The sequence below is a fragment of the Arvicanthis niloticus genome, chromosome 23 (assembly GCF_011762505.2).
Source record: "Arvicanthis niloticus isolate mArvNil1 chromosome 23, mArvNil1.pat.X, whole genome shotgun sequence".
In the NCBI taxonomy this organism is placed as follows: domain Eukaryota; kingdom Metazoa; phylum Chordata; class Mammalia; order Rodentia; family Muridae; genus Arvicanthis; species Arvicanthis niloticus.
The window spans coordinates 18,484,010-18,494,928 of NC_133430.1; the positions used below are offsets into that span (position 1 = coordinate 18,484,010).

The 10,919-nt window shown below is 43.6% G+C and overlaps 1 protein-coding gene across 1 annotated transcript in view; it reads left to right on the plus strand.

The window, feature by feature from the left end:
* Efcab11 (EF-hand calcium binding domain 11) overlaps positions 1-10,600 on the plus strand; it is a 163,443-nt gene extending 152,843 nt beyond the window's left edge. The window contains exon 6 of the mRNA XM_076921430.1: positions 10,426-10,600. Within this exon, the coding sequence (XP_076777545.1) occupies positions 10,426-10,504 (79 nt within the window). The 3' untranslated portion in view covers positions 10,505-10,600. The remainder of the gene's footprint in view (positions 1-10,425) is intronic.
* The last annotated feature ends 319 nt before the right edge of the window (positions 10,601-10,919 follow it).

A 10,919-nucleotide genomic window follows, 5' to 3' on the forward strand; every position in this document is an offset into this window, starting at 1 on the left:
CAGTACAACTTCAACTCTATTTGGTTGCATTAGTAAAAGCAAGCTCATTAAGCTGTATTCTTTGAGCCCATCTCTGCGAGCCCCTGAACCCCACTCACACTCCTCGCTCCCACCTGGTACTGTGTAATCTCTCCTGCATTACACTTGAAAGTTCAGCTCATTCTGAAACCTCTAGTCAAGGATGTGAACTTGTTGCTTTCAGGGAGGCCACATCTGTGCACCGAGCCATCACGCCATCTGTTAAAATGGTCAGAGTTCGTTTTATTGCCTCCTTTGTGGACAGACTTGGACTGGAAGAGCATGTGTTATTGAAAACATAATTTCCCTCATCATTATGCTTTCTTTCTAGCCAGATCACAACCTGCTAGAAATCTATTGAACACAGAGTGAAAAGCTCTCCAGAATAGCTGTTCTTAAGAGATTAAATGATTGCCATCTCCGTCCCCATTTCTTTTATCTCATAATCAAGTTCAAGATGACACTAGATATCTCAGCTGAAGTGATTATTTGAAATAGAAATGGCTTTATCCTGTTCCTACTTCCCACTGTTGAGTGCCGGCCCTTTTTTCTTTTCATTTGCATTTTTATTTGTAGATGGTTCCTTAGGACCATGTGCAGGGTCAAAGACCGCAACTACTGTTTTTAAATGACTACCTGAAATTAGGTTGCTTTATAAATGTTCTGTGTTCAAAGGCACTGATTACATGGGAAAGATCTGGTTCAGACTCTTCACAATTTAGAGCTAACTCAGACTTTATCATCTGGTCCAACCATTCAGATTGACAAGTGGGGAACCAGGAATCTGAGCTGCTAAGAGATTTTCCAGTGGTCACAAAGCTTTCTACAAGGTTACAAAGGACAGCCATGCTGAGACTGGAGCTTCCATCTGGGCAGCTTCTACTGGACCATACTGTCCTTGGTGTAGTCAGAGGAGGCCTGGCATGGCCCTTGGACAGAAAGAGCTAGTAACCCAAAAGTACAAGAAACCATTATTTTTTTTTTTTTAAATCATTAGTTCAAGATGATGTGTTGACTTGCCTCCCCCTTCTTAGAACAGCCCGGGCTCTCCTGTTTTCTTACATCACAGTTTCCCTTCCAGAGAACTGAACTGAGAGAACGAGATAACATCAGTGTTTGTTAGCAACTCTGCTAAAACACTTGCTACAGAAACCATATCAGACTGCCAGACATGGAAGTTTGGGTCACATATTGATCGCATGTATCCCCAGGCCCACAAGCAGTTGATAATTAGCCATCTAAACTTACATTCTTTTTTTCCTTTTGAGATATGCCTAACTTTAAATATGATCCCTCAGTCTTCAAACTATGTAATTAGGAAAAAGTGAGCCTTTAGGATAGATCACATTGCCAACCAGGCTTGAATTTCCCACCCACTTTTCCCTTTGCTCAGTCTGGAGTATCTACTTTGTCACTCTCTAGGAGGGAAAGCTGCATATTAATAATGATACTTAGGGGCTGGGAAAGTGGCTCAGCAGGCAAGAGGACTTGTGCAATCATGAGGTTCTGAGTTCAAGGCCCCAGAACCTACCTTAAAAGCCAGGGATAACCCCAGCACTGTTGTGGGGGGTGATGCAGAGAGAGAAGATTCAGATGCACATGTGTGCATATACGACATACATGTAACACACACAAACACCCACAGATAAAGTCTCCATCCAGCTGAGATGTGACCTAGTTAGTAGCATGCCTGTCTGGTCTGTACAATGTCTTGGGTTCCATGACCATCAGCACCATATGAGAATCCAGGCATGGGAGCTCCAGACTATAAGCCCAGGACTTGGGACATGGTGCAGGAAGATAAGAAGTTCAAGGTCATCCTTGGCTATATACTGAAACGAAGGCCAACTTGGACTACATGAGACTCTGTCTCAAAAAGGAAAAAAAAAAGCCCACATGTGCAACTAAAACTGTCAAAAGCAGACATCATAACAGCTGCAAGTTGGTTCTTTAAATCATAGAACTAAAGAAAATAGTCCAGAATCTTGAGATAACATCTATGGAGAAATTCGAATGAGAGAATCTTTCCCCAAAGATGATGGTAGTCCCCTTACCCATGGTTTTACTTTTTCTAGATTTACTTATTCAGAACCTCAGCCCAGAGGTTCTGGGCTCCAGAAACTCCAGAAAGTAATAATTCACAGGCTCTTAGCAGCAAGCCACCCTAGTAAAGTGCCATCTTACTCGGCACCCGTGCTATGGAGTCACGTGCTGGTCCGGCAGAGCCACACTGTCAGGCTTACTTGGCTTTTGCTCACAACAGTCCCTACCTCTTAGCTCACAGGAAACAGTAACTGTGAGTTGAATAAATGAATCTGTGAAATAAATTAACAGTGGCTCCAACATGTGACAGTAATAATGGTGGCCATTTCATCCTGATACATTGTTATCAGTGTGTTGTACTGTTCACTGCTATTGTTAATCTCTCTTACGGTGCCTCGCTAGACACCACCATAGATTCCAATAAGCTCAAAAACATAGTATACAGAGGGCCAGATGCTGTCTGTGTTCTGGGCATCCACTGGGGGCCTGAGAAAATAGCCACTCCAAATGAGTGGGGAGCTACTGTATTGTCTCATCTACCAAGGTTTAGACAAGATTGAAGACAGGATATTGGGTATATTAGAATGACTTCACTTGCAAATGGCAAGGAGTCTTTTACAAAAGGCCTGAAATGCCAGGGGATTTATTGGGTCAGTGAATAAGAATCTTCACACAGGACAAGCTTCAGGTAGGTTTTGATTAGACTATGGCTCCCTTGACTGTCCTGAACCTTCCCATCCATGTGAATAGCTCCATTTTAGGCCGATAATCGCCACTTGAATGCCTGTGCACGAGTTATCAGACCTGTGTGCTATTCGATGCCAGGGCTGCATGGAGACTTGCGTGGAAGACTTGTTATGGAAGGAAAGGGCTGTCATAAGAGCAGACCTCTCCTTCGCATCCCAGATGTCCAAACTGAAAGAAGCCCTCAGCTTGTAGACTGACTCTCCAGGCGTCACTACATTTGGATCAAGTTTTCACCTATCACTGGTGGCAGGGGTGTGGCTGGGATGCCAGGTATTAGATAGCATAAGCCAATCAATTCTAGAACCAGGTCCTGTGGTAAGGGGGAGGGGAGAATTACAGTAATTGACTTAGGCCAGTCCAATTGTATGTCTAGAACCTGAAGTTTGGGTCTGTCCCACTTGGTTAACAGCTGCTGCACAGCCAAGTGGACAGCTTGGGTATTGGTAAGTAACTATCGCCACCTGCTTCATTATTAGTCCATAACTGCACTTGGTGCTAACGAGGCCCAGGGTTCTATGCTTGGTCTGATCTGGGCACCCGTTTACCGTTCATACCTAGGTCATCCAACAGGCCCATTTAAACATGCTCAGTCAGTTCTCACCGGCACCTCTATCTCCCACATAGTCCTGCAAGGATCTTATATTCAGGTGTGTGTTGTTGTGACAATGGAGGGATCCTTAAAGGCTTAATGTTATTACTCTTTGTTGTTGACAGACTAAATGTTCCTGAGGAGATGTGTATGTGGCAGCCATGAGAAGTCTGCTGGTATGATTTTCTACAACTGTCATTTCAGTTGTCTACAACTTCAAACTTGAGCTGTCTTTGTAAAGGCAATATTTAATTTGGTCTAAAAGGCATTTTTAAAATAGCTAAAGATGGATCTATTTCAAGTCCTGAGATCCCTTTCAACTAAATAAGGATCCAAAATGACGTGTTCTTGCTGATGGCAATGCAAACGCGCCATTCAAACGAACTTCATGTCCCAAAAGAAACCTTCAACTGTCTCAGCCTGGATCCCTGCTGAAAATGTAGCCTGTGACAAAGGTTTGAGAGTAGGTTATTGTCAAACAGACCGAAGGGAGAATCAGCACAAGTGTCTCTCATCAAGTTCAGTACTACAGTGAGACAGTGAGTGATACTAGAACTGCCAGTGAACCAAAAAAAAAAAAAAAAAAAAAAAACTCAAAGTTGACTTTCCAAGAGTCAGATTAATATCAGATTAATACTTTATCCCAGTTTACACCCTGAATCCTATTGGCCAATGGTGACCCTATAGGGCTTTAAAGTCACTGCCGATGCCTCCTTCTTCTTCTTGATCTTCCTCCTCTCTCATCTTCCTCCTCTTCCTCTTCTCCTTCTTCATCTTCCTGCTCTTCCACCTCTTCTTCATTTTGTGTTTGTGTGTGCACGCACATGCCAAGTGTCCAAGCAGTCCGTCCCAGACAATAGCTGAAGATACATGGTGCAGGGCATGGCTGAGGCAAAGTGTTTCCAGCGATGGTGTGAGCAATAGTGGGGTGCAGAGTGTAAGGGGAGCACAAAGGGGGCCAAGAGTATAGTGAAGAGATTGCATCTGCCTGTCACATTGAAGCCCAGAAAAGACCAGAAATCATCCCATATCTCTTTAATCTTCCCTGTGTATCTGAGTGGCTTTTCCTAACGTGTGTCTCTAAAAAGGTAAAATTAATAAACACATTACCAAGGCAATTGCTGCAGAGCCCTGCAGGACTCTCATCAACAAAGAGGCGAGCTCGCCAGTGGAGAGAATCGGCAGGGTCCTCATAAGAGAAGGCTGCTGTGGGGGAAGCTGTCATTACTGCATCTTCAATTGGCTGGTCCTCTCTTCCCCAGCAGGGGATCCTTGCTTGCAGGGTAATTTTTACTCTTCCTGTTCTGTCAATATGACAGTTTTGTCCCTAATAGAATGGCAGTTTTGACTTTCCTTTAAATTATTCCACATAGAACGAAAAAGAAAGAGACACACTCTCACTTTCCTCTTTTCCAAAACTGCCCCTCCCCGTAAAAAAAAAACAAAACAAAAACTTTTCTCATTTAAATTTTTGCTTCCACATTGAGCTTCTCATTCATGTTTTAAGAAAATCAAATACAGTGTCAGCTTCCAAAAACTATTCTTGATGAAGGCGGTGAGTCACATAATTACTGACTGTCAGTGTGTTTGCTGGGAACACAGCGATGTCTGTAAGCCCTGCTTCAAGCAGCAGGAAGGAGCCCCTCAACATGGGTCTTCACTGGGCTCAGTTTTCCATCTGAAACCTAGTACTGGCCACACACAGTGCTGAGCCATTCTCTGCATCTTGATTCAAGAAGCACGTGCCTCAGCCGACACACAAAGCGCTTGTTGAAAAAAAAGTTCATTAAGACAATTGTTTCATAATCTTTTGTGTGTGTGCATGTATGATGTATGCTGTGTGTGCATGTATGTATGTATTATGGTGTGAGTGCAGGCACATGTATGCTATAGTACACATGCATAAGTCATAGGACAGCTTCGCATATGCATCTTCACCTCCCACCTCCTGTTGTATGTACCTCTATACATACCAGGCAACCTGGCCTCCAGGCTTCCGGGGATTGGCCTGTCTCAGCTTTATATGGTTCTATGTCAAGTGCTTATCCACTGAGACATCCCTCAGCCAAGCGTTCCCAATTCTTACCTCAAACTATGGCTCCTTTAGCTCAGTAGCTCCGAACCAAGGATGACTTGACCTTTCTCCCTGCCCCTGCCCCAGGAATACTCGGCAATTTTTGGAAATATGTTTAACTGGCACAGTGCAGGATTGGAAGAGGGTTGTTCCACTGACATCTAATGGGTAGTGGCCTGGGATACTGTTAAACCTCTTCAGTGTATACTCACTCTCTGCTGTAACACAGCATTCCGGCACCAAAGTGTCTCTGCTGAGCTTGAGAAACCCTGCTCTAGCTGATGAGAATTTGCACCCTCAGAAACAGGCTATTTGTTTGGGATGTTCGGACTAAAGAGAGAAACATATAATGCTAAAGGATACTCTAATGTTTTCACCGTTTTGTGTGTGTGCAGGCTTGCACATGAAGGTCGGAGGTCTTGGGTGTGGGTCTCACCTTCCACCTTGTTTGAGACAGAGTCTGTTATTTGCTGCTGACCCACAAGATTCCTGCACTTCCTGTCTTTGCCTCCTGTTTCCTTGAAAGGATACTGTGGCTACAGATATCTGCTACTGTGTGTTCTGGTCTCCTGCTTGCACAGCGGCTGCCTGACCCACTGAACCATCTCCTCAGCCTTTAAACAATGCTCTAAGACAGAATTACCCATCGCCAGTCATCTCTAATCTATTTAGCATATAACCTCTAACTTCCACTCAAATGCATAGAGATATTTATAGGACTGCAGTTGTAATGAAGATACTAGCTTGCACTCTTGTTTCCAGTTAAAAATGTCACTCTCGTAGTCTTTATGCCATTTTTAATAAAGAACATTGCACTGTTTTAATGTGATACAATGTATAAGCCTTTCTGGCTTTGATTCTTTGTTTAGTTGCTCTTTCTTCCTTGAGTAACTTTGGAAAAGCCAGTCTGAAATCTGCCTTTGGAAACCTGCCAAGAGTTACTCTGAATGATTTTACAACAAAAACAACTTTTTCAAGAAATAAAGTATTTTCAGGGCATTCTAAGAAATCGTTCTAATAGAAATGTTTCATATAAGAAACAGTTAGTACTTTAGAGAAAAACTATTTACGTATTTTTTTATTAAAGTAAGAACTCTCGGGATTGGGTAGACAGCTCAGTTAATTAGTGCTAGCCTTGCAAGCTCAAGGACCTGAGTTCGATCCCCAGAACCCAGAGAGAAAGAGAAAGAGCAAATGGAGGGGCAGAGTGTGGTGGCTCACATTTATAATCCAGGCATTGGGGAGGAGGAGACAAGCAGACCCCTACTGATTAGGTAGTCAGCCACCCCCTCAACCCAGGTGTCAGTTTCCAGCCAGTGAGATACCCTGTCTCAAATAAAAAAGTGTGTGTCACCTGAGAGCATCTGGCCCTCAGCTCAATCTTCCATGAGTTAATTCAGCTGTTGGACAACATGATTCCCTGTTTGCCTTCTGCTCAGACAGGTTGTTCCTCAGTCCTCTCGTCACACGCCCTCAAGCTCCTCACAGCCTGTGTCTGTGATTGCCTTGGGAGGGTCAGCAAGAGAAACACCAGCCAAGGTTCATCTTCTGGCCTCCAAACACACCTGCACACACATGTGCACTCACAGGTGAACACACACACAAATTACCTTGTGTCTCCCCTCACAAATTAATAGGCAACACTGTGGTTTGCCTCTCAAGAGATCACAGTGGGAAACCCTGGCTTCCTTGAGGCTCAGGCCTCACAGTCTCTGGTTAGGGAAGTACTTACTCTGGCTACCAACATCCAGGAGCCAACTTTGTAAAGGAGAAAAAACAATGATTCTCATGCTCATGAAAGTAACTGTAGGGCACTCTTCAGTGTAACATAGTGGGTGGAAGAATGCTTGTCTTATAAGAATGGATCATTGGAGTTCAGCCAAGTGATCTGTCCAGTTCTGCCTAAAAGTCTTACTGTAACCAGTAAGTGAAGGTCTTCCTGTACTCCCGAGTCCAGAGAGGGTAGCATAGAACCCTACTCCATTCCCTAGAAGAACCTAAACACTTGGTAATACTCCTGCAGATTTCCAGAGAACATCTGGCCCTCAACTCTCCCTCTGAGTTAATTCAGTTGATGGACCACAGTACCACTCCCCTTGCATCTCTGGGTAGTGGTTTAGAGGTGGCCCCTTAACTGTGTTTTATTTCACTGACTTCTTTGCTGTCTGTTGACAGTGGTAAGAAAGTCTCTTTATTCAATCACAACACCTCCTGGGAGGTAGTACATTGTCTGTAATATTATCACCTGTTCCCTAGCTCCTTTTATTCTATAAATTCATTTATTTAACCCACAGCCATTGCCGGCTATGAGCTAAGAGGTGGGGACAGCTGTGGGCAAAAGTTCCTGCACTCTCAGAGATTATTTCTAGTGGGGGTAAAAGGTCATGAGCTATTTTGGTGCAGAATATTTGCAGGTGACACTAAAACAGTGTGTTCCCACTTCAGAACCAGGCTTGAAGGCTTCACTGTAAACAGAAATGATGGTCCTTTTTGCTTAATGGCAGCTTTCCCCTCTCCACAGCTCCAGCTCTGCCCACCAACCCATCTGTTCCCATCAGGCTGTGAGTGTCGCAGTCTTTCAGAGAATACTGTGGCTGGTAATAAAAGCCATATGTCATAGCTTTTAAACTTTTAGCCCTGAGACTTCAGTTTCCTCATTGCGTAAGTTGAAATGTCCAGATCTGTTCATATGTGTGTGAAACAGCAACAAGCATCAGATGCTGCTCATTTCTGAAGATAAACAGGACATATCCGATATCTCTCCATTCAGTGTGGACACAGAATGCCCTCTTCAAGACCTATAAATGGACTTTCCCCTTTCACATTTCTTGGTGACAGTGTACCCACCTTCCAGTTGGAAGTAGTAGCAAAGACAAGAATAATTAAAGATTAATACAATTACAAAAGATTGTTTACAGAAAAAAAAAAAAAGGTGAGCCGAGGGATTTCTTTTTCTTCGGGCTCCCGATGACCCAATGAATGAATGAAAACATATTCAAAATATCATCAGAAGCATTTTATCCTAGTACACTTCTGGGTTATCCACTCCGTAAGATTTACAGTTCAAACATACCAATTCAGAGCAGAAAGGGAGGGGGTGCTATTTAGCTAATCAAATACTTAGGCAATATGAAGACTCTTCAATTATCTAATTTTATGTTTAAGGGGTGGTTTATATCCCGTAGTCAGTGATGTGCGATCCTGTGATTATTTTTAAATCCCTTAGAAGAGATCTGACATTACACTCTGTGTTCTGTATAGCATGAAATCACCATGTATATTTCACCAAGAGATATAACAAGACGAATAGCCTCCCCAGTACGCAGACATTTTATCCCAACATACTGCAACATGGTTTTTTGCCCTGGGGCAGAGAAGTAGGTTTTTTTTTTTTTTTTTTTTCTCCCTCTCTCTCTACTTCAAAGAATGAAAAATTATCATCACTCTATCCAGACCCATTACAGACTTCAGAGACTTTGGCATGAAATATTCAGAAAGTTTATTTTAAGAATTCAATATTTTAAAAGCCTGCTTTAAAACTATTACAGTGATTAGTGGCTTTCTTGCTTAGGCCAGTCCTCGCTTTTAAAATCCTCGTGTCACGGTTGATACCGTTTGTTTTCTGCAGAGTGTCATTTGCACCAACCACAGGAGCTCCACAGAAGGCATGCCATTCCTTGTTTCAGGATGTCCCCAGGAGGAATGGGACATGTTGTGAGCCTTCTTTTCAGACATGCTCTTTAGTAGATGTTTCTCTCACTGGTGGCAGAGCCAATGAGCTGCTGCCGCTGCTGTTTTGTGCCTTGACTCTGCACCTTATCTTAATCACGTAGAACGTGTGCCATTTCCTACTGCCTGGTGAGAACAGAGCCCGTGTCTCAGAGGTTCCAAGGACACCCCCCCCCCCCTCGGAGGCTTCCCACAGCCTTAGTCAAGGGCTCACACCTTCGTCAGCCTTCATAGGAACTAGAAAAGCTTAGTGTGTATTTGTGAGGAATTAACAGTGATTCCAAGGATGAGTGAAGCCAGCCAGGATTCCTGGATGTGTGGTTAGCCATGGGGGAGCTTCTCTCTGGGTGCTGTCAACCGCAAGACATGATGGAGTTCTTCAGAATTTCACTCTCTTTGTTTGAGTTACATTTGAACTACTTTCTAGCAAGCAGTGAAATTCTTAGAAAATGGCCAGGTCTCCATAAGGCTCAGTAGCTCTGTTTGTAAACTGGGCCAATCCCAGAATTGGTGCTAAGATTCTGCAGTCTGGGGGTGTAAAGGCAATGTTGTATAGGATGTCAGACTGTGTAGGATGTTATCATCACAATTTGCTGCTAAAAACATTTTTTCTCTTTTTATTTTATCTCACATTATGGTTGTATTATATATGTGTGTGTATGTGTAATTGTACGTATATTACATATTTATGTCATGTTTCAGACCACTAGAACAATATTTATGCCTACTTTTGTTTGAGTCAGAGTTACATATAGCCCAGGCTTGCCCCAAACTCACTATGTAAATGAGGATGACCTTGAACTTCTGACCTCCCTGCCTCCACCACCCTAGTGCTGGGATTATAGGTGTGTCCCCATTATTCCCAGTTTTATGCAGCCTTAGGGATGAAACCCAGGGTTTCATTCATGGTAGTCAAACACTCTATCAACAGTTAGAGCCCCAGCCCTTTAGTCCTCCTTTTCTTGTATAGCTTTTGCATTTAAATCTATCCCTCAACCGCATTGCATATGTGTTTCTGTAGGTTTTAATAAAATACCTCTTCTTTCCTTCATACCTTGGGTGTCAGCAGTGTAGTGGGAGGAAACATAGGCATCAACCCTGGCCTTCAGGATAAGATTGGCTCCTCCCTCATGCTGACATACAGAGAAGGAGGAGTCAAGTGAGCTGTTGATATGGAGATCCTGACAGGAGTACTATGTCAGTAACTTCTTGTGTCATTTTCCAGGGAAGCAGATCAAGACTCAGATGGTCACGTCAGCTTCCGAGACTTTGAATACGCCATGAACTATGGGCAGGCAAAATGAGCCGGACGCTTGTGAACTATTTTGGTGATTCTGGACAGATCGATGAATTGTAATCTCGTGGGAGGTCACACAGACCTCAGTCTAGGAAGTGTACTTGTGAGTAAACTCCTAGTTATAGTTTTTGAATGCTGATATTGGACCTAGAGGTGAGAATCTCCTTCCGTGTCTCTGCCAGCCCTGAGTCAGGCTGCTATTGCTGGCCGTGCGACCCAGTGGGTTTTTGGGGTTTTTTTCCCTTTCTACTCTTGTCAGCTCTCCATCCTCCATCCTGTGGGTTGGAGGTTCTGCTCACTCCACATGGGTCCCTCACTCTCATCAGCTCTGGGAAGGGTTAGCTTTGCCCTGTTAGTGGTGTCATTGCTACTCACTTGCTCCACCTTGGCTGAACAATGAGCAAGTGCTAGGAAAACAAAGA